The 25,157-nt window shown below is 28.9% G+C and overlaps 3 protein-coding genes across 4 annotated transcripts; all 3 read left to right on the top strand.

The window, feature by feature from the left end:
- Positions 1 to 1,768: 1,768 nt before the first annotated feature.
- On the top strand, positions 1,769 to 9,489 carry LOC126742931 (uncharacterized). Its single transcript, XM_050449812.1, has 3 exons — positions 1,769 to 2,125; positions 8,386 to 8,901; positions 8,952 to 9,489. Exons 1-3 carry the CDS (start codon positions 1,826 to 1,828, stop codon positions 9,375 to 9,377), a joined length of 1,242 nt encoding a protein of 413 aa, XP_050305769.1. The 5' UTR covers positions 1,769 to 1,825; the 3' UTR covers positions 9,378 to 9,489.
- A 6,561-nt stretch (positions 9,490 to 16,050) lies between these two features.
- On the top strand, positions 16,051 to 17,231 carry LOC126743304 (uncharacterized). The gene is made up of 4 exons (XM_050450334.1): positions 16,051 to 16,282; positions 16,343 to 16,579; positions 16,643 to 16,958; positions 17,003 to 17,231. Exons 1-4 carry the CDS (start codon positions 16,051 to 16,053, stop codon positions 17,229 to 17,231), a joined length of 1,014 nt encoding a protein of 337 aa, XP_050306291.1.
- A 1,347-nt stretch (positions 17,232 to 18,578) lies between these two features.
- LOC126742977 (uncharacterized) lies at positions 18,579 to 24,482 on the top strand. 2 transcript variants are annotated; one of them, XM_050449873.1, is made up of 4 exons: positions 18,579 to 18,942; positions 18,992 to 19,304; positions 19,363 to 19,571; positions 23,591 to 24,482. In XM_050449873.1, exons 1-4 carry the CDS (start codon positions 18,670 to 18,672, stop codon positions 24,005 to 24,007), a joined length of 1,212 nt encoding a protein of 403 aa, XP_050305830.1. In that variant the 5' UTR covers positions 18,579 to 18,669; the 3' UTR covers positions 24,008 to 24,482. The 2 variants fall into 2 exon arrangements, with proteins under 2 accessions (XP_050305830.1, XP_050305832.1); XM_050449875.1 differs by having other exon boundaries at positions 18,792 to 18,942; positions 19,003 to 19,304.
- The last annotated feature ends 675 nt before the right edge of the window (positions 24,483 to 25,157 follow it).

Below are 25,157 nucleotides of genomic sequence, written 5' to 3' on the forward strand. Positions count from 1 at the left end.
AAATTTCCTCTTATAAAGTGATGGTGGTATCAATAGCCTCGATTTCACATACAGCCCTCATGCACGTACTCGAACGTGGCAATAAACATAATTCGTATCTCGCTAATGATAACCAAATAATGGAAATAATAGGAGAATATTTCTCAAAACATCAATTAATTTGGATATCTGGCTTCGTAAATATTTACCGTTGATAAAACGGCAATGCCATAATGCAGAGGGCGGAATTATAGGAAAATATTTACGGAGCGGTAAACTCCCGGATATGGATCCGGGTACGAAATGTTGTGACGGTGGTTTTTAGGGAGAAGGTGAAAATTGATGAGGTGGTGTCGAAAACTATGCAGCGCATTAATAAAGTACGTGCGAGAACCTTTAATCCCTAATTAATTTTGGGATGAAAAGGGTTTTTAAAGTATTGGTGATTAACTTCAACTTTATTTTTCGTGATATAATATTTAGGTCTCGAATGTGCCTTAAAAAGATAATTACTGACTGGAAGGAAAATAGTGTGTAAGTTGAGTTCAAGTAAGGTAAAGGTAAAATGAAAATCCTGCAGTCTCCCTCCACTTATTTATTAAACATTTAGTTATTTAATATTTTCTACATGTTTCGGACAAAGTATCTTAAAGTATAAAATATGTTGAATTTTTAATTTATTGGGATTTTTAACGTTATTTTAAATCACCGTGATACTCCAGGAGCCTAAGGGATAAATTTGATATCAAATTAATTATTTAAGTTAACAATTAACAAATTCAATTTTTACATTGTAAAGGTCTTTCGAATTTTAAATTTGCAACTTTTGATATTGAGGAAATTCTTAATCTAGGAGCTTTGGAGAAAAGAATGAAAAAAAAATTTCTATTTCAAATTATACAATATAAATTAGTTAAATTTTAAATTCAATTTAAATTAAGGAAAAACATTAGTCTAGGAGCTTTGGAGACCATTTCATTAATTTTTTTACAGTCAAGCCTAAAAATCTTCATTCACCAGCTTAACAGACTGAAGTACTTAACACAAAATTAAATGATTTATTTCTCTTTCTAACCTTTCCGATCACAACTTTATCCCAAAATTCCGGGTCTAAAAATCACCTTCTATAGCAAAAGATATATATGTCAATATCTCGTAAACATTAGAAACACCTTCTTTATATTAAATTATTTCGCTTTACATGCCTTATAGGCACGTCTAGGTAAAAAGCAAGTGTGTTATATTTATCATACTCACCGGTTCTATTTTCCAGGTATTTCAGTACCAAATCAACCAATAATTAACTACCTTTGGGAACCCCGCAACTTCTTGGGAAAAAAGTAGACTCTTATTACAGGAAACATATTATTCCAGGCATTGACTGGAATTCTCTGGAATAAAAAAACAAGAAAGTAAAGGTTGGTAATCATGTTTTTGTTCATTAGTTTCTCAAGAACAAGATAGTCACAGAAGCAAATAACTAATTTATGTATTCAACATCAGCATCTCCAGATTAAGACAAAAAAATTCATTATCTATATTAAGATAATTCGCAAAAAAGAGAAAGACGTCTTTGCAAATCTGTTTTTTTTCTCTTTGGAAAAAACCTATACCTTTCTACTAAAAAATATGCTTTTAAATGAAAACAAAAAAATACCATATCACTTAAACTATGTCTGAAACAGATCATCCTTGTCTGGCGTTAAATAGTTTGGGGCCATACAAATTAAAACCGAAGGCGAATCAATTAAAAGCACATCGTCAATAGGGAGCATAAATTGGGTTTAAATTACTAACAAACAGTCTTAATGCATTTCTTCTAAGAGAAACACGTCAAAAAAAAGTTATGGCAAGCGGTTCGGATTTTACTACTGAGCAACTCTTGAGTGATCTCTTCAAATGTGTCAGTGTGGAAGCATTAAAAAATGAAAATATCCAAAAGTACGATTTGAAAATTTATGGTACAGAAGATAAGATAGAGCAGTACGGGAGCGATATCGCTTTTGTGGATATTTCAGCGGAAAATTTTAATGAGGAACGTAGGGATTATAATTTGGTTTTGAAGTATGGACATACGCAGAAAAATGTTAGGAATAAGGTGCCGATTAGGGATGGATTTAAGAGGGAGATCGTGGTTTATACTCGGGTATGTAATTAAGAAATTATATGTAATCTTGTCTTTATTGCATTCGTGCATTTAAATATAAAGGTATTTTTTTGATTGTGTTTTGTACTAAGTTACCATAAATTCTTGTCATTGGAAAAAGAGAAAGTTTAAAAATTAATTATTTTTTGAAAATTCATCGGAGTGTTTTAAAACGTTCTTTATATATATCTTAAATAATCCAGAAATTATTAAAAAAGTAGAAGAAAAACCACTTTTTGTTTTTTAATTATTTTATTTTTTATACAGAGGAAGAAAATTTGGCAAAACTTTAGATATTGTTAATTTTTTTGTAATCAAGTAAAACTGAAAAATTTTGTCATTTCAAGCTTATGTTTTAAGCTTTAAGGAAAATTTTCTTTTAAATGCACTTACTTATAATTCTTAAAATAAATAGGAAACTGCCAATATTTAAAAATATTTAAAAAATATTTTAATTTCCATGTTTTTAAATTATTAAATTGGGAGAAACTTTGTTTTATTTATTAGCATTTTTAATAAAGTTTCTTCGAATTTAATGAATGTTATTTCTTACTAAAGCAATTACTCCTCCAGGTCTATTATTATGGCCTTACACTTGTCTAGCTTATAACCCTTAATATTAAGTTCAAAAGGTTCAGTCTCTTCTGACACATGTGTTTCACCGAAGAACAGGATCTTAGGTTGCCAGTCCTTTAATAAAATAATTTTATTATACCATCCTTATTGTTTAAAAACTTCTGGAAGTTTAAAGAAAGGCTCAAGTTGTAAACATAATTTGAATCTAATTGCCATTCAGTATATTTATTTTGTCGGAGGTCCTCAACCCTTTTATATGCCTCACATTTATTGATATCCCACACAGTATGACTAATATCTAAGCTAAGACTATACTTTTAATTTGACGCTACATAATTTAGACATTAAGGAACATTTTTTGTCATCATGTTCACCAGCATATTTACCGTATATTTATTTAAATATAATATTAAAAAAAAATTACAATATTGATTGTAATTTTTTAAGTGCAGGAAAACTCACTGTACTTAAAAAGTAATTAAGAACGATACTTAATTTACTTTTAAACAGTGGGGGAATATCTAGCAAAGCCTTGGTTATTGTATTTTTTTAAAATCCATCAAAACTGAAAACTTCCGTAAGAGCTATTAAAATCTTTTTTTGAAAATTGTAATGGCCTATAATAGAACCAGAACCCATAGGAGAAAACCTAATTTATTAACATTTACTTAAAAAATTCAATAAAATGAATAATCCTTCTGTCATTTCCTTTTGAGGTTTAGGATAGTGTTTAAAAAAAATTAGAATAAATTTTATTTTTTTTTACATACATCAAAATCTTTTAAAACAGTTTTTGTATTGAAATATTCCTGAAGTGATTAATAAAAGGGAAAAAAAATGGAACATTTTGCTCACAATTTTAAAAAACATTTTATTGCTCATACAGTCGGAAAAAATCTGAAAAGACTTTATTCACTGGTGTTTCCTTAAAAATTGAATAAAATAAAAGAACCTCCTAAAATTACCTTAAAAGCCCCTTGATGTGTTAGTAATTTCGAAAAAAAACTTGTTTGAAATTTCAATGAAATCATTTAAAATGTTTTTCGTAAAACTATTAAAATAGCCTGAAATATTAAAAATTCAAAATTATTTGATTTTTTTAAAAAGGAAGAAAATCTGGAAAACCCATATTTATTAATATTCTTTAAAAGTTCAAGCAAAATTAACAAACTCTTGTTATTTCCTTAAGACCCTGTATCATTTCTTAAAAACGATTTTGATATTTAAAGAAAGAGTTTTTCTTACCTAATAATTTAATATTAAAAAGGTTCTTATACCTCAAAAATTTAATAATAAAAGCGTGATTCTGGATTAAGATATTTAGTAGTTAGAGCAGTTTTGATTATAGATTTATTTAGACAATTTTTATAAGAATAGTATTCTTGAAAATTTAAAAATATTTTTACAAATTTATTAAAATATGCTTAACAAAGTTTTGGCCAAAAACCAAGAACTAAGGTCAACGATTCACCAAATTTAGATATTAAAACTCATATTGCAACATCAGGATTTTTATTCTTTAGCAGACGTTTTTTACTATTTAGGCAGAATAGTTATAATATCCTAATTACCTTTTTATATGAGCATAATTAAATATTATACGTTATTTTAGAAATTAAAAAAAAATGAAAGTTCACTGGATTGTTAAAATTATTTTTTGCGTAATTCTTAAACTAATGCTGACATTAGAAAATATTAACAAAAAGTATAATTTTGATATAATAATGTTTTTTTTTTAATAAGTAGATTACTGTTTTAGATATGCAAAGGAGTAAGAAAATATATTTTCTGAAAATATGAAATAGTAAGGCTAAGACTGCTTATAGACAAAGCAATATACAGGGTGTCCCGGTTCATGTGGGAAATCTCTCGGATCCAGGTAGAACATCGAAAAATAATACCGAACGTTCCTATAAAAAAAAAATACTACAGGCCTTCTTTACGAAGATACAGCCTCCTAAAGGACGCTGCTGGAAATTGATTTTTCATAAATTACTTTTAAACTACCCGGTAGAATTTAATAAAAAATTTAGGTGATGAACACTATTAAGGACCTCCTTAAATGACATCCTTAAAATACATTTACCTTGTTTACTTTACCAGGGGCGGACTAGATTGTACACTTTAAAGTCTAAAAAAAATAAATTTGGATACCTTGAATCCTAGGCTAAAAAAAAGGTACTCTTGTTCATTATCGATAAAATGAACCGTTTTAGAGAAAAAAAAAAAAACGAGCCAATGTTTTTTTTAATTTTTTTTCTAAATGTGTTAAATACGCTAGTTATTTAAAAAACAGAGAAATTTCGATGTAAGTCATTTAATTTAAAATAATACATGTTCCTAAAAATACAGTGGTGTCCTAAAAATATTTTTATAAAATAATTTAAAAAAAACCTATGATGAGTGTATGTTTTTAAATTAGAAAAAACAACTTACAAAAAAATGCCAAAAACCAAATATGTAAACAAAAGTTAAATTTTTCAATACGAGCAATAAACAATTAATTATTAAAAACTTCATAAGTAGGTTCGACGTGGGCTCCGTAAACTCTAACACATTCGCGGGCACGACGAATCGAGGACTGCTGCACTTGCCACAATAACCAATATTGTAATAACAAGATTGTTTTTTATATTTTCGCAATGAAATGTAATTCTTTGGAGCAGTTCTTCCCGAGTATCGACTGGGGTGGAATACACCAAGGTTTTGAGGTGACCCCATAGATAAAAATCTAATGGCGTTAGATCGGGAGACCGAGGAGGCCAAGCAACAGGTCCTCCCATACCTATCCAACGGTTTTCAAAAGTATTATTTAAGTGGTGTCTTACAGCAAGGCTAAAATGGGGTGGGGCTCATACATCATGCATAAAATACATGTCTCAGCGGGTTGCAAGGGGCAAATCTTCTAATAAATCTGGAAGATTGTTCTGGAGGAACTCCAAATAAAGTTCTCCGTTTAAACGTGGTGGCAGTTCAAATGGCCCAATCAAAAAATTGCCAATAATTCCTGCCCAGATATTTATTGATTGGAATTGATGTTGATAATGAGAAATAATAGTATCACGGGGATTTTAATCAGCCCATACATGCGAGTTATGTAAGTTTGCAATTCCATTTTTGGTAAACCCTGCTTCATCCGTAAAAAGAATCGTGCTGATAAAGTTAGGGTTATTTAGCTGCTGTCTAACAGTCAGTTTGCGAAGTGTATTCTAGGAGCAAAATCTCTGGGCAGTAGTTCATGCACCTTTTGTAAGTGATATGGGTACAATAGTACCATGTTTGAACAATTGTTTTGGACGAATGAAGCTGAGCGGCTAATTTTCGAGTACTCATTGTAGGAGTGTCAGCTACAGCGTCTAAAATATTTTCTTCCAATTGCACTGTACCTGCTGTTCTCCTCCGACCACCATTATTCTTTTTTTTTTCAAAAAATCCTAAAATTGCATTAAGGAAATTTAATAGCATTACCTCATTAAGTGGAAAACAGAAACCTACCAGTTTCCCTTAGACGTTGATGAACACGTTGAAATGTTTTCTGATCCGGAATAATGCGATTGGGAAATCTTTCTTCGTACAATCTTTTTACTTCTAATGCATTGCAAGACGCCAGACCATACATAAGATGCATATCTGCATACTCAGTAAAAGTAAACTCCATATTTTGACGTAATTTAAATTAAAAGTTACCAAAAAATACAAAAATTAAAAAAATATTATCAAATAAAGACAAAGATTAGGTTTAAATGATAGGTATTTGCTAAATTTGGAGTATAGCAACGTTTGTAACAATAATGCGTTCAAAAATGCAAAAAATCCGATAAATAAGTTAGGTACAATACAATTGGTTTACATTCTTTTTTTTAGTATTTTTTATGTTTAGTTTTTATCTTAAGAATAACAAAAAAAATAAACGTATAATAAATAAGAAATATTTTGTAAAAGTATTTTGTTTGTATGTATTTTTTTTTAAATTAAATGACTTACATCGAAATTTTCTGGTCTTTGAATAACTGGCGTACTTATCTCATTAAAAAAAATAAAAAAAAAAAACATCGGCTCTTTTATTTTTTTTTCTCCAAAACGGTTCATTTTATCGATAATGAACAAGAGTACCTTTTTTTTAGCCTAAGGTACAAGGTATCCAAATTAATTTTTTTAGACTTTAACATACAGGGCGTTAAAAATATACGCATTAAAATGTACAACCTAGTCCGCCCCTGGTAAAGTAAACAAGGTAAATGTATTTTAAGGATGTCATTTTAAGAGGTCCCTAATAGTGTTCATCATCTAAAATTTTTATTAAATTCTACCGGATAGTTTAAAAGTAATTTATGAAAAACCAATTTCCAGCAGCGTCCTTTAGGAGGCTGTATCTTCGTAAAGAAGGCCTGTAGGAATTTTTTTTATAGGAACGTTTGGTATTATTTTTCAACGTTCTACCTGGATCCGAGAGATTTCATACATGAACCGGTACACCCTGTATAATAATTAAAAACAAAAAAAAATTAAACGGGAGCAAATCTAAAAAAATATATTAATAACTCGTTTTTTATTAAAATAATAGCAAAATGAAGAAACTTCTCATTATGTTCTTAAGAACTCTATGGTATTTTAAACTTTGAAAAAAATCATCGGTCACCTTTTTAAATATTTTTCGTCTAATTTTTGAAGTATAATGCTGAAAATAATTAGTTAAAAATTAAAAACAATACAGTAAAAAAAAGGTAAAAACGTCATTTACACGCGTAAATTTTGCGGAAATGTATTGTAAATATATCAAAATAAATGTATGTACATAAGAGAAGTTACAATATATCCACGGCAATTGAACACACACTTAGAATAATATTTATTTATTTATTTAGCAAAACTACATAGGTAAATTAAGCATAAAAAAAAATTAATAGATTATAGAGACAAATTGCACTTTCATTTCTGGCAATTGCAAGTAATATAAAAAAAATATTAATTTCTGTTAGCACGACGCCTTCGTCATTATTAAGTTTTTAGATATATTGTAAATAAAAATACTACTTTCTATAAAAATATAAAGTTTCCCGAAACGATTAAAATCCAGAGAAAGAAAAACAAAAAAACGATTTGCAAATGAGCGGATCCTGAAGAATCAACTATTTTATCGTTATAAATCTGAGGTGTTTACATTTCAAATATAAAATAAACAATTCTTTAAAATTTACGAACGTTTTTGGTGCGACTATTAAAATAAGCCGAGAATTACCTTAATAAAAAATACATATCTTTATAAATGTAAAAGTCTAGAAAAATGCTTTTTTTAAAAATGTGGAATAATAAGAATAAAAAGAAGTTAATTTTTTATACAGTGGGCGCAAATGAAATAATGAATGAGGTTTGGCTAATTTTTTTTTCTAAAAAACCCATAAAATAAAAAAAATTAAAAAAATAACCAAATTGATTTTTTTTTGCAAATGACAGCATAAAAACAACTTTATATAGGAATTTTTTTAAAATTCATTTTTTTAAAATTTAGTTTTCAAATTGCAATCTTAAAAAAAACAAGTAAATTTCACAAAAAAAAAATTAATAAATAAGATACTGATTTTTAAAGCCGTTTTACAGTTAAGGAACCTATCTAAAGAAAACCTCTAAATAACCATAAAAAAATTATTTGCTTACTTTGATTTAAAATTTTAATAATGTTTTAGTTAATCCCTTGCTACCAACGTTTCCAACAAGAAAAAAACATACGACCTTTGGACTTTATCCCAAAATGTTTCCTGACTAAATACTCGGACACTGACGAAATCATTGTTCTGGAAAACCTCAAATCTATGGGCTACGAAACCCAAGACAGACACAAGCCGATGAACCTTAGTCAAATTAAGCTTGTCCTCGAAGCTTATGCGGAATGGCACGCCTTATCCTTTGCCCTGGAAGATCAAAAAGATCCAGAATATCTGGAAATAACGAAATCTTTCCGGCTGAACCCTTGGAAACCGTATTTTCAAAACCAGCTGGGTGAAATGATCGATTTTGCCCAGCAGAGCCTGTATGCTATTTTGGAGCAAAATGGAGAAACGACGTTATTGGAGAAATACCGGAATTTAGTTGGATGTGATAGCGCCAGAATCGTGTTGACTGAGCTGATGAGTGCTAGTGAGGATACCGCTGTGATACTGCACGGAGATTGTTGGAACAATAACTTTTTGTTCAAATGTGAGGTGATATTTATACATTTTTTAACAATAAGTTAGTAAATTTGGTATTTTAGGATAATGACGCGAAGAAAACTTCTAGCGCCAAAGTAGCCATGTTCGACTTTCAGATGTCATCCATAAGAAGTCCCGTGTTTGACTTAAGCCATTTCATTTACTCGGTGGCCTCTGACGAAGAATTACTGCACTTTATAGAACTTATGGAGCATTACTACTTTCACCTCTCACAAAACTTGACGAAGCTTGGAAGCGATCCAGAGAAAATATTCCCATTTGAAACATTAATATTGCACTGGAAAAAATATTCTGCTTATGGAGCGGTCTTGTGTCCATTTATTATGATGTACTGTTTTATCGATAAGCAGGATATGGCGGATTTTGGCGTATGCCAAACTTTAAAGAATGCCACTTTAAAAATTGATTATATTAGGCGAACTATGGCTGTTGCAAAGCATTTTGTAGAATGTGATTTTTTGGTTTGAGTTGTAAAGATTATTTTACAGTCTGGCACTTTGATATTGAACTTGGCACAAAATGAGTCCTATGGCAATGATTTATAAAGAATGTATTGAGCAATAAATTGTTCTTACTGTACTTAGTTGTTTGATATTTCCACTTAAATCAATCAGATTATTTTACTAAGTAAAAGATGTTCAACTTTGAAGAGGTTTCTAGAATAAAAAGATAATGAATAAGAAGTTAAAAGGAATGAGAAAATTAGTCATAAAGCAATAGGATCTAAACCCTAAAAGAGTTTTTCAAAAAAAACGAAATTATCAATCAACTTATAAAAAAGCTTATCCTTCCATCTTCAAAATTTGATATTTTTAAATACTTTCGTTACCTTTATCCAAATACTAATAATTCTCAATATGTTAGACGACAGATATTACGTGCTTCTCAAAATTCTAAAAAACTGTTTAAATTCAAATGAAATAAAAAGTAAAAAACTACATAAATTTCTAAATATTGCAACTTCATTCTACTTTTTAAATATAATCGCACATCAAAATGGCCTAGAGTACAAGACTTTTCATCATGAAAAAACGCCGTCTTATTATTTTTAAATGAAAACATTTGTTTTCAAGTGTTTATAAATTGTGTTTATCTTTTCTTGAATGATATTTTTAATATACCGAATCACATTTATGATTTAGCTATTGGTATGATACAGAGTTATATAAAAAATGGTAGGAATTTGAATTTTAAGTTTGTAGGGGTTTATTACCACTATAAATTAATTTAGTTATTGATTGTTAGTATCAGGACAAAAAATCATTAAAATGCCTTGGGAATATCAAAAGATACGGGCATTATATCGATTAAATAGCAGCGTGCGCGGACTATAAATAGGCTGCTGGCAAACGACATATGCTGCGTTCTAGATTTCGTTGGTGGATATCGATCGGACTAGCTCACATATATGCAAAAATATGTAGAAAAACACAAGGTGGCAACATCAATTACTTGCATTGTAAATATAGAGGTATTCTACGTTGCCACGTTGCTTTTTTTTCATTCACTTTTTTGTTAAGAATGTTATATAATTTATATTTCATGATATACGAAAACTTATCTAGAACTATAATTCAGTTTACCTATTTCATTTCATTTGGAGCGTCTTACAGGCTTTGACAAGACCGACGCGAGCTAAAAGCTATTGGTATGATAGAGAATGATATAAAAGATATAGGTAGAAATTTGAACAGACTGGTGATGTAGAAAAAGTATTCTTCGAACCTTAGTCAAGGATATACTTTTCTTATCCTTCTTTAATTAAATTAACATTAAATTGAATAAGTAATAATATATTATAGTCTATTTAATATCTCCTTTAGTCCATTATTTGTTGGTTTATTTTCTTAAAAACAAGACGCTCCAAAGAAAATTTTAATAAAATTTTCAGTAGAGCTGGCTGTTCCTGTCCTACTTAATTTTGTGCCCAAGACAGCAGAGCCGGCTCTCCTCTATTCACAGTCGTATTCAATAAAATGCCGTGCACGAAATAATGCCTTTTGAAAATGGGGAAGTATTTTGAGGGCCGTAATATTGGCAAATTTTAATTATATAGTCGCGCAATTAGAGCTAGTTGCGGGACCGCTTCTATTATTAAAAGTGTTATAATTGAAAATGTCTTTTTAATTAAGACTGCGACGGCGTCCCTTTCGGCAAAAAATTTCCATTCCGTTCTATATTTTAATATGAATGGTTAATGAATTATTTCATGAAAAAGTTTACTTTTATTTCGGCTATTTCAGTTTATTGCGTATATCGGCCGTATAATAGGTCAGAAACAATTATTTTCAAATTAGGTGAATATAATTAAAGCTTCAATGGTTTATTGAATATTCACGAGGTCCTTTATAACCAATTTTTGACTTTAAAACCATCAGAATGAAAATCCCGAGTTTTAAAATTTCATGGTATAGCATGCATTTAATAAATTAGGTATGAAAGAAAATGGTTGGCTCAAATGGCTCTGAATTAGCTTAATGGGCATAAATCTTAGAACATTGAATACACTAGAATAAGGATTGGCTACTTTTAATTGAGCGCAACATCTACACAGGGGGCAGAGGTGATATTTTGTTGACAAACATGCTTAGTATTACATGTTGCCAGTAATTACTCAATTTTAACAGAAAAAATAAAGTGATATAATAAATTAACAGAAACTGAATTATTATGTTAAATAACCAAAACTATTTTGCACTATATTTACACTAATCACTAATAATAACTAATATTTTTAATTTTCATTCTTTAAATCGCAAAATTTCCACATAGAATGGAAACGTTGTAAATTTCGCCCAGAAATATTTTCGCGATAAAAGTATTTGGCAACTGCGCTCGTTGTTTGGACATTTGGATATTTCACCTTTCGTACAGTATTAGTAAAGGATATTTTGAATGGTTGCAGTGCGTTTTTTTCAATTAATATTAAAACTAAAAACTCTAATATTAAAACTAAAAAAGTAGGTCATATATATTGGGAAAAAGAAAATTTAAATTCTAGGTTATAATATTATAAAAGATGACATATTTGTAAAGTATCTATTGAGTATTGGATACCAAAACTAAGCTTTTTCCTTTCATTTTTGCTAAATTTTGCTATAATATTATATATTTGCTATAATAACCCCAAAATTCTGCAATAATAACGTGTGCAAAAATGAAGGTAGTACCTGGTCAAATTACGATTCGACACGATTACTCGATATAACTGATTTCAAATAAGATTTTCAATCGTGAGTGTCTTGCGGATTGCCTAGTTTTTAACCATTTGTCGATGACACTCTTGGGTATATCGTATGCACCAGACGATATAGCTTCTTCCTTATTAAATACGTGCATAATGTGCCAGCATCCTTTTTTAAACGTACTTGTTGCATTGATTGTTTACCAATAGTCATACCGGGCTTTCATTAGTATATTATCAAAAAGCTTTCTTAAAAACAACAACTAATATATCTAATTCGGCTATTTTCCACAATCTTCTGTTAATAATAGAGGCAGAGGAAGTAGAGTTACCATTGCATGGGCAGTTTTAGTATGTCAAGATTTTATGCCACAGATTGTTACCAAAGAAGCACTGGACAAGATTTTAAATTTGGAATTAGCGAAACTATACTGCAAGTCGTTAGATCCATAAAATTACTGAAATTATTGACAATCACCTTGCTCATCGATTCATTAATTTTCCAAATATAAGAGATGAGGGACAAATTAATAAATTAACTTTTATGGAGAGATCCAATTTCCCTCGTCCTATTGATTACACCCATGTTGCCATATTAAAACCAAAAGTGGATGAATACAGCAAGTTTTTGTGACTTCCCATAAAATCAATTATTATTTCCCAGTGGTGATTTTAAACGATTTTTTTTTTATTTTAAAGAAATAATATAGACATATATTTAAATAAAAAAAATACGGAGGCGAAAAGATGTAACAAAATAAATGAAAATTCTAAGCGCTAATCAATAGAAAAGACAATGGACGCTTCCATCTGTCAAATATTAGGGAAAATAACAAATATATACCAAGAAACCTAAATCAAATCGAATAAAACGAGTTTAGCCGACGGTTGAAATTTAGAAAACCCAAGAACGCAACATATGTCGTTTGTCAGCAACATATTTATAGTCCGCGCCCACTGTTATTTAATCAATATAATGCCCGTATCTCCTGGAAATGCAAAGGAGTTTTAATAATTTTTTTTCTACATATTAACAATGGCTAACTGAAACGGTTTATAGTGCGTATAAACCTCAACAAACTAAGGTTTTTTTGCGAAAGTTAATTAAAAGGTTTACTTTCAAAGGAATCGAATTAATCTAATCTACAAACGAAAGTTTCTTGCCTAAAATTTGTTGAGTAGTTAGATAATATAAACGGCTATAACTGTCAAAGGATATAGATAAAATGTTTTCTTATAGCCGTTAAAAGTTATAGCTCTTTATATTTTTTTAACACCTAACAATTCAATAATCTTTTACCAAAAAAAACATTTATTTGTAGAGGTTTGCAACCACCTCAAATGCGTTTAGATATTTATTATATATTATAAAAAAAAGATTAATTCAAATCTTTTGAAAGCCTTGTTCATTTCTTTCACATTCGATTCTTATTATTTTTTACAAAAAAACTAAATAAATAACAATCAATCAATAACTAAATAAATCAATTTAGTTATTGGTTGTTAATATCTGGACAAAACATTATTAAAATGCCTTGGGAATATAAGGAGATACGGGCATTATATCGAATAAATAGCAGCGGGCGCAGACTATAAATAGGCTGCTGGCAAACGACATATGCTGCGATCTAGATTTCGGTAGTGGATATCGATCGGATGCAAGCTTCACACATATGCAAAAATATCTAAAAAAAAAAAACACAAAGTGGCAACATCGAATACTTGAATTGCAAATATAGAGGTATTCTACGTTGCCAAATTGCTTTTTTTTCATTAACTTTTTTGTTAAGAATGTTATATAATTTATATTTCAGGATATACGAAAACTTAACTAGAACTATGATTCTATTTACTTATTTCATAAAAAATAAAATTGTTATTCTATTTTATTAACAATAAAAAATAAATTTAACAATTTTTTTTATTAATAAATAATAAAAAAGAATAAAAACAATAACAAATTTTAATTACTTTTTATATTGATAACGGAGTTCCTGTTAAAGTGGAAACTGAAGTAGCAGAAATTCTATCAATTCCTTTATAACTTATGAATTAGATTTGTTATTGCACGTTACTATAATGATTTTCGCAACATGTCCATGAGTTGGCTATAAATATATGGCTCTCAAATAACTAAATGTATTTTGAGATAATAAACTCATATAGGCCTACGCTGATTTATTCCAGAACCCACCTCTTGGAATTGTATTCTGTTATACAAGTAACTAAAAATTTTCTTTGAGGTATTTAAGTTGGTCTAAACTGCCTTTATAAATTATTTAAAGGAACAAAACAAAAGAAGCATTATTAGAAGTAACAAGCTTTAAAGTACTAGATAAATTCAGAATATTCCACAAACCTCTTGATGTCCCAATCAACTATTCTAGTAACTTAGAACATGCATTTAAGTAATATACCTAAAAGCCAAGTACAAAGTATATAATTTATGCTTTAGAATATCCAAAGTTCATCTGAAACTATTGTGACACTAGGATATTTCAATTAAACATATTTTAAATTTATATATTTCACTTATAAAACCATATTAAAAAATTCACACAGTACACCAGGTCATTTACGGTCACAAGTTTTTTGATTCGAACTTTAAGGTACGCTTTGAATTGAAATAATTTTTAAAGTTTAATTTAACATTACGTATTAACATGAAACAAATCATGTAATCAGGAAATTATTATTTAGACAATTTTCCGGTAAACGACCTGTGTAAACGATCTTTTAATCTTGGTTTTGCAACAATGTTTCAGATATAAATATTTAGAGTTTTTTTTGAATTTACGAAGATAAGCAATAAAAAAGTGTACAAACAAACAATACTTCATTAACTTTAAGGTTAATATTGGAGTGCTCATTAGCACCTATCTGAAAATGTAGTTTTTAACAATACTTTGATCTTTTTTTGCTTTATTATTCCTTTCATTATCATTATAATTTTCATCGTATTCTTCTTGTTTTTCTTTTTCCTTTGCCACTTCGGACTCTGTCATGCTAATAATAAATACCTAATTAAAGCGCTTTTTTTTTCATATACAAAAAGTTAAGTAATACCTTAGTGTAGATATACATTATTTTTAATTTGGTATAATATACGTAACCTTGGTATAGGTCAGATAATGTTAAAAGTTTAAAACTGCATTATCATGACATGATTTAATGTTTAGAAGCAATTTAATGCGTAATTATTTGATAAGGATATCTGTAATTGTCACACAATTGTAACACCACTGCTCAAACAATATTTCTTGATGTTAAATTGTTTTTTCAAAATAAAAAATTTTGGTGGAAACTTACTTGGGAGTTATTGCAAGAAAATGGAGCATTTCTGTGTAAAAAAAATAATTTTTTCGTAAACTAAAATCGTTGCTTAAATTCCTTGAAAAAAGAGTATAATTTCCTTCAATATAAACAGTTCAGGAGCCTGTACTTCTATTATCATCAAATTCACCCAATACCTTTTTTAACACTTTCTTCAACTAGCTGGAATAAAAATGTTTTCTCGCTTAGTATAGGTAGGAATAAATTATACAATTATTAAGATCTATAGCTATAAAGTGCTTAAAGAAGTATGTGTTTTTTTTTAAAGAATAATATGATTTCAAGGAATTGAGAAGTAAAACAACTAAGAAAATTATCTGGATTCCTATATTCAACTGTTTGTAAAGAAGTGCAAATTATCCCTCTTTTAAAGACTAAATTTCACTTTTGAAAAATGTAACAAATACCTAGTAAAATAATTTTATTTATAAACAACGGTAAATGCTGTTAGAAGCAAGGAAATGGAGTATTTAAGCGTCAAAAATATATAAAGTTCCAAGAAGTACCCTTGTTGATTACGTAAAATCAGACAAGCCAATAGAAGTATTAACAGCTACGAAATAGGAAGAAGACCTGCGCTAAGCAATGAAATTGAAAATCTGTTAGTTACATATTGTTTAGATATGGAGAAACGGTTTTATGCACTAAGAGCTTCCGATATTATAAGGCTAGCGTTTCAGCTAGCTATCCAGAACGGGCTACAACACCCTTTTTTTATGATGAAATCAAGTGCAGGAAAAAAGTGGCAAAAAGGGTTTTTAAAGAGACATCCTAAACTGAGTTTTAGAAAGCCACAGGGTGTATCTGCAGCTCGCATAAAATGGTTTACTCGAGAAAATTGCGCGGCTTTTTTTGGTTTGTTAGAGCCAGCCTTAGCAGAAATCTAATTGAATCCAGCCAGATTATTTAATGTAGATGATATAGGCATTACAACTGTTCAACACAAACATTCAAGGGTTCTCAGCTTACGAGGTAAAAGGAAAGTTGAGGCATTGACGACATCCGAAACGGGAGCTCTTGTTACTGTAGTGACTTGTATGAGCGCTACCGGAATATATGTGCCATCTATGCTAGTATTTCCTAGAAAAAATATGAAGCCTGAACTTCTAAATGGAGCACCGCCAGGAACGATCGCCAGATGTCATCCTTCCGGTTGGATTCAGCATGATCTGTTTACAGCTTGATTAACACATTTTATAAAGCATGTTAAACCAGCAAAGGGCGATCCAGTGGTTTTAATATTAGACGGGCACTACTCTCATACGTGCAACATCCCTTTAATTGATTTAGCAAGGGAAAACTATGTGCATATTTTATGTCTACCTCCTCATTCGACACATAAGATACAACCCCTAGACGTAGCTTTTATGTCTCCATTTAAAATATATTATGCATTGGAGATTGAGTCATGGCTCAAAAATAACCCAGGAAGGGTGGTAACTCACTATCAGGTCGCTGAGCTGCTAGGGAGAGCACAGCTACGTGCTGCAAGCTGCTTAGAAAATGTGGAATTTTTCCGCTCAACAGGCATGTATGCCGAGACGATGATTTTGCTATTAATTCCCAATGTGAAAGAACCCCGCCACCACCCCAAAAACTTGATGAGAAGAGGCCAGAATCGGAGGAAATAGAAAGCGAAGATGAAATACCTCTATCTTCTATGAGGGACAGGATTAAAACACCTGATGCTATCCCCACAAAACCGTTAATAAATAGCTTGACCACTCCTTCTACAAACAGAAAGCTGGTGAAACCGACAGATATCAGCCCTATGTTGCTTGTACACGTCCGGATCTACGAATAAGCGAGGAAGACGTGGCACAATTGCGTTAATAACTGGATCGCCTTACAAATCAGAACTGGAAGAAGCTTTAAACAAAAGAAAATTAAAAACAGTCTCGATTAACACTGCACTTAATGGTCAAGGGAAAACCTAAAAAACCTCTCACCTCATCCAGTGATGATGACACTGATACTGAATTGCAGTTAGTAGACAGTGATGATGATATGGGCAGAGATGCCGAAGACGCCGAGTGTCTCTATTGCAATAATTTTTATTCAGAGGACAGAGCAGGGGAAAAGTGGATCAGATGTAATCAATGCTTTCGTTGGTGCCATGAAGAATGTGCAGGAACTGACAAAAGTCTATGATTTATTTGTGATATGTGCTTAGATTAACTTTAAGGTTTTTCATAAAGAAAAATATAATTTACAAATACATCTCTGGCCACTGAACGTCTTAACGCGTTTAATGTGTAAGTAACCAGTCGAGTACCATATTATTGTCTATAGAGACATAATAGCAAAAGATTTTATTTTATTTTATTAAGAAACTCTACAAACAATATTAACTAATAGTAATTATATGTTAAGTGTTAACTAGTAGAAAATAAACTTACAAGAACATTGTAAACTCTAAAGAGAAAAATTTAAATTTAAATAAAAAATGCTAAACTACAACTACATGTATATTATTTATTTACCCCCTTAAAACTGATGCTGATGGAAAAGCGTAATCTCGTAAGTTCACTGCCCTTATATTACATATATATAACCTAAAAGAAAAAACCCAAAGCTAAAATTATATTCATCATTGCTAACTACATTGTTACTTACACACCAACAGGTATAAAGTATCCCCAAAAACAAATAAATCAAATGCAATCATTTGAAACATGTGTTCCATTTGTCGCAATTTAAGGAAGAGATTTTTTTGTTGTAAGTACGTTTAAATGATTCCATTTGATTTTTAACTTTAAAATTTTAATTGATTTTTATATCTGTGTTTTAAAGATGTATTTAAACAATTAAAATATTCATTGAGTAATGTAAGAGTTTAGTTTTAATATACTTATTTAATATGTTTTTAGTGTATTTTAATTGTTTTTACCACTGTATAGCCAAAGTATATAAATTTCAATTTGTTAGACTGTGGTATAGCATATCGTTTTTACTTCTCTATAAATATTTTTTATTATGTGTATTTTTTTAATTTTATAGTGCCTTAAAAAAATTAAAAAATCTTTGTATCCAATAACATTAACTTTATTTTGCGTTATATCTCTAATATTCGCAACCTTCATACAAATACAAGTAGATTAAATAATGAGAAATTTGTTTTAAAATGTATTTCATTGCTATTTATTTAACTTATGTAAGTTTTTGAGTGAGCATTTTTTGTAAGTCATCGTAAGATATATAGTGAAATTGTATAATAATTAAATAGCAAATACAATCGAAAAATGTCTCATAAGGGGTGGATAGAATCAGTGGTAGCAGAAACTGTAAAAACCAATGGACTTCATGGGGAATACAGTGTTAAAATTCATGGCGATGTTGCCAAAAGTGACCATTTTGCTAGCGATATGACTTTCGTAGAAGTTTTTCAAAAAAACCATAGGGAAAAGCCTATATTTAATTTAATACTAAAATATATACCGCTAAACCCGGAATTTAAAGAAAAACTTACGTTTGTAACTAAATTGTTTAGGACAGAAATCGATGTTTATACTAAAGTAAGTTAGCAAATTTATTTTGATATATATGTAAAATAATAAATTTCAGATTATTCCTAGGTACCAGAAGCTCCAAAAAGAAAGAAGTCTATCCTTATTGGACTTTGTACCAAAATGTTATTACACAAGAGAGACGGACAGTGATGAAGTGCTGGCATTAGAAAATATAAAACCTTATGGGTTTCAGTTGCACCCCAAAGAAGTTAAAATGGATCAAGCACATATCCGATTAGTGCTTAACCGTCTTGCTCAGTGGCATGCATTATCTTTTTCCCTCAAGGATCGGTATTTTGAGGAATTTAAAAAATTACATGAAAATCATAAAGTTAGCGTTTGGAAAACTGTGTTCGATTCTCATGTGGGTAAGTAAAAGAATTTTTGTCAAATATGTTTGTAATATATATATTTTCTTTTATTTAGGAAAAATAATTGAATACAGCCATAAAAGTCTTTATAAAATCTTGGAGGAAACTGGACAAATTGAAATATTAAATAAATTCAAAGCAAATTGTAAATGTTTGGACTCCAAAGACATTATTTATTCCTTAATCAATGAAGATAAAGATGAGAAACACGCTGTTTTAATACATGGGGACTGCTGGAATAGCAATTTTATGTTTCAATATAAGGTTAGTATGCACTATAAAATTATCAGTAATATATTTAGATGATTAAATTGTGTAAAGTTCTAATAAATAATTGGCATATCTTAGGAAAATTTCTTATAAAAATAAAGATTTCTGGAACATCTTGCTTTCCCAGAAAATCAACCGATATATTTTCGTACTTTTACTTTATTCAATTATTCTTTTTGTCAATTTTCTTGAAAATTTTATCCAAATCCAATAGGGAAGAGTTCAAGTATTTTTAATTAGGATTAAAATATTTCAAAAGAATACATTCCTAATAACCTAATAATTTTTTAAACTTGTGCCTTTACTTGATAATTTTTTTTATTAAAATATTTTAACTTAATTTAGAAATTAAAAAATATATATTTCTTATACAATTTTTAACTAAATATATAATCACTATAATATAATTGTATTTATTATTTATAATTGTTTAATCTTTTTTAAAAATCTTAATTTATATTTGGATTCTACTCTTAATAATCTAACATTTAATAAATATTTTTAATAGATTTTTCTTAGAATATACCAGCAGTGTATTGACCATTTAAATTTTTAGAGCAAAAGCTGGTATATCCTACGAATGCATATTATAAACAGAAAAAGCACAATAAATTAAGCAAAAATTAAATTATTTAAAACTTGCAAATAATCTAAGCCTAAATCGATAAATAAGAAATAAACCTAATTTTAATCCAAAAAAATATGGACTGCTGCAGCAGCGATTTCACGTATTAATATATATCATAAAAGTAATTTTTACTTTATTAAGGAAATATTTGAAATTCTTAGAAATTGGCAGGATTGATCAATCTTTTCCCTAAAATGCTAACATCGTTAGCGGAACTGGTATCAACAATAAAATAAATAGTTTTGCTTAGTGGTAAAACTGTTTTTTGTGATTTGAGTGTCATACCAAAGGTTCCAACCATTGGGCCAAAAAAGAATTCTTTTAACTTAAATTAAATTTATGACCTAAGGATGCTTATGCTATGGGAAGATTTGATTTTCTGATAATTTGATCACACTTTAATTATCGTTATAGATAGCAATAGGCATATTCAACTTAAGAAATTTACAGGAATCATTTATCGCAAAAATTTCAAAGCATAATGACTTTAAATATAATGACTCTTCTGATGCCTCATATATGGGTCCCTTAGCTAATGTCAAAATATAACAACAAAAAGATTTTCTATCAACTATATTACTTCTCAATCAGAACCTACAAAACCAGTCATAAGATTATTTAATTTTTTATAAACAATCCCCAAATATTTAGTACCCTTTACATAATTAAGAACTTTTAGCATTTAGTCAATTTTTTTTTAATAATTATTGTTAAACTGATAAGTTTTTTGGCTAATTCTTAATTCACTATTAAAATGATTTTTTCTATTTCCATGCCTACAATATGAGAAATCAAGGTTGTCGTCCACAAAGAAGTCTTTATTGTGGAAATGTTTATTTAATTTCTGCTTTAGAATTTAAGCTCCTTCATGATTATTATAGAGCAGAAAGAAATCATGAACGTAAAGCTCTGAAATGACTCAAGAACTCTGAGTACCTTTAAAAACAATACAAGGCTTTATATTTGACTGCACAAGTTTCAAATTATTAAGTACTCTATGAATGAGGTTTCTTGTACCAAAGTCTTGATGATTGCTTTGGGCCATAAATTTCTTTTTTTTTTAATAAACATCCTATTTTCTAATCATTGAACGTCGAAATCCTCTGCCTGAAATATAAAAATTTCCTCATTAATGTCACTATTTAGAAATAGCTTCTATGTCTAAAGGATCAGCTTCTTAATCAAATTCTATTGCCATAGTCAACAATAACTTCAGATTACTAAATCTTGATAAAAAAAAATTAAATTAAAAATGAAAATGTATCAAGGTAATCAACGCCATATTTTTGGGTTAAGTCCTTGGCTGCTAGTGTAACTTTATATTTAATACTTTTTTCATTCTCATCATAGTTGATTTTAAAAACAATTTTTATTGTGAGGTTTGTCAACCAATTCCCAAGCACTATAAGTGTCAAAAGCATCTTATTTACTTTTATTAGCTTATTGCCATTCAAAACTTCTGCTACTTGACATTGTTTTAGAAACAGTTGTTAGAACTAAACCATTTGACAAAGATATCATTGCAAAATCAGATATATCATTATTAGTTATATAACCCTCATACTTTTTAGGCTATCGTGTTATTAGGATATCTAGCTTTTTCATAGTTTTTACAAATTATTTCTTGGGTTTCATCTTCACTCACTGACACATTTTTATGACTAATTACTTAATATGTTTTAATGATGTTATAACGTGTTCATCAGCTATCCTACTGGCAGTATTATCAATATTACCCCCACAGCTTGGTCAAGAGTATCTGCATAATTATGTCTTTACCTTTAAAATATCCAGTAAAGTTTGAGCACCATCCACACATGCTCTGTGGTTGAGTCTTCTAAGAATATGATATCTTTGGCTATTCTTAAATAATGATTACTTGTTACTACAGAAATGCACAGAAATGTATTTCTTGTTTTTAACATCTAGTTTCCTCCGTTTGATGACTGGTATGTGAGCATAAGCTTAACATCCAAAAATCCACATATTGCTTATATCAATCTTTTTGCTAGTCATGCAACTACAGGTATTTTCTTTGTTGAATTTTTCAGAAACCCTATCTTTTGTACTTAGAAAGTAACAAAATATTTTTCTAGTGTTAATATCCATTAAAATATATTTTTTACCACCAAACTCCATAGCTTTCACAAGATCTGAGTTAATAAGATCCAATTTATGTGGTATTTATAATTTTTTGTTCTTTTTATAGGGAAACGCTTTCCTTGTTTGCCTTTAAAACAACTTTTACAGTATTTGGAAACTAATTTTTTGAAATAAGTTCTATGATGCCTAATCTTCTATGCCACAGCGTCTATGAATTTTAGGTAACTGCAGTATTTACTCATAATTAAACTATAGCATTCACAGATTAAACATTAACAGAAAGTTCTGAAACATATTTAATTTCTGCAATATCCATTTACCTGTTACTTCCGCTGGTTTCACAATACCAATTATTAATATCAATTCCATTGACCTAAAGCCTAAAGTCATTTGCCACAATAATTTCCTATCCTGAGTGCGAATCAGTAATGTCCTTAATTAAACAACAATTTCCTATTACATAAGAGGATACACCATTGTCAACATACCATGTGAACCCACTCATATTACCATTCATATTAACACCCAGAGCTGCAGCAAGTAAAACACTCTTACTCTCCGATTATCCTTGTTTTTGTTATGAATTAAGGATAAATAATTTTCTCTTTCTAATGAGCTGCAAGATCTTATGACATTCCAGGGCTAATTTTCAACTTTAATTGTTAAAATTTTAATACAATCTACTAAATAAGTTTTTCCTCTTCCAAAAACCCAACTCGAATTGCTATCAAAAGTTTTTATTGTAAAAAAATTCAGGGTTATGGATTATAGCCTGCAAACGTGTTTTTTACATAAAATCTAAAAAAGTGTTACATTTAGGCATATGGTATTATATATAGAACGTATCTTAAGTTTTATGTAGAACGTATAAAAAAAATCATACGTAGGGTATTTTATTTCAAATAACAAAGTCGTTGCCAGTTTTATATAAAAGAGGTAACAGTGCATTACTGACAGCATTTCAACAACATTATTAAAAATGATTTTAAAAGATATAATTAATTTTTTTCATTTCCTTACAATTTCTATTTTGTTTCGATATTTTTTTTATTTAAATATTATTACCTTCATTTTTCATAGTTTAAATAGCACTCACTTTACCTAAATTGCTCTTAAAATATCCCATATTCCACAAACCTTTCAAGTCTTTACGGTCATATGTGGGATGTTCCGGGAATATCTATCATTAATAGGCCAATAAAAATAAACACATACTAAAATACCATGAATAAAAATATTTAAATTAATAAAACACTTGATCCTAATATTTCTTTATTTTAAGGACGAAGACCACAGCCAACCGACCAAGATCCAATTACTTGACTTCCAAGTATCCTCCTTAAGGAGCCCAATAATCGACGTATCCCAATTTATCTACACTACCGCATCCGCTGAAGAACTCAAAAATATAAAAGCTCATTTAACTTACTACTATAATGAGCTGTCAAAGTATATTGAGGCTCTGGGAAGTGATCCTCAGGAATTGTTCACACCAAAAGACTTTCAAGAGCAATGGCATAAGTATAGTGCCCATGGCGTTCTTATTGGATTAATAGCACCAATATTTATACATTTAAACTCAGTTAGCCTGGAAAATGAAACAGTTATATTAGAACTATTACCTAAAATGGTAGCCAAGCCGGAATTTATAAAGAGGGTCACTGATATAGCGAAATGTTTTGCTACATTTGAGTTTTAGAAAAAAATTTATGTGAGGTTGAAGATATAAAATTATTTTGAAAATTAGTGGGTAATGGTTAAAAAAATCAAAATCAGGTTTTATTCGTATTTCAGGAATCTAAATGTCACTAAAATAGGCCTTAGATAAAGCCACTAAAAGAAACGTAAAAATGCCTGCGACTAAGTTATTAAATTAAGTTTCAAATTATATACTAATATGAGTTCAAAATTATTAATAACATTGTTTCCTAAATAAGGCATACCAGGAATCTTCCTGGTGCTTGTATAAGAATAATTGAGACTTTTAGAGTATTATTAAGAGTATTAGTGACCCTATAATTTGTTATGGTCTCATACATTCAAGCAACTATATTAAATAAAAAAAAAATATTTTAACATTTGGCAAATAAAATGAAAAATATGTGTATTATTTTTTTTTCGACTAATAAATAAGAAATAATTATTAGTTAAATAAATTAGTTTTTCAAAATAAACATTTTTTTATTCAGGAAGCTTAAACTTTTTTTTTGTTTTTTTCTTTATTCTCCTTTTTTCATTACAAATAAAAAAAATAAAATTTTTTTGAATCAAGAAAAAATTTCTGGTAAAAAACTCAGATTTTGACAACTGTTGTAAATCGGTATAGGAAATTCTAGTATATTTAAGACTAATTAATAGTTGACGTATGTTTAAAATTAAAAAATATATATATTGTATTATATAGAGTCTAAAAACTGAAATAAATTAACATTTATTTTACATAAATAATCTTGAAAAAAATACTTTTAATCAAAACTTTAACAATAATTTATAATTTTCAATCAGGCTTCAGTTTTCTATTTTTTTATTTTATTATAAAAAAGTCAAAATTAAAAAAACTATAACCATATATAAAAATTAATATATATCAAAATTCACAGTTATTTTTTAAACTTTCTATTGTTGATTATATCTTAAAAGAATAAAGTTGGATCTATACGTTCTTTTATTAAATTTATTTATAAAAAAAAATTATAATTAGAAATGTCTTTTGTCTTTTTTGTGCAAGTCACTTTACTATTAGAAATAACCGTGTTCTGCTTCTGGTTTTCAACAGATTAATATTTTTTACCTAAATGCTTAAATATTACAACACCTTTATTTAAACTATATTCAAATATATTAATGCT

The sequence above is a fragment of the Anthonomus grandis genome, chromosome 12 (assembly GCF_022605725.1).
Source record: "Anthonomus grandis grandis chromosome 12, icAntGran1.3, whole genome shotgun sequence".
In the NCBI taxonomy this organism is placed as follows: domain Eukaryota; kingdom Metazoa; phylum Arthropoda; class Insecta; order Coleoptera; family Curculionidae; genus Anthonomus; species Anthonomus grandis.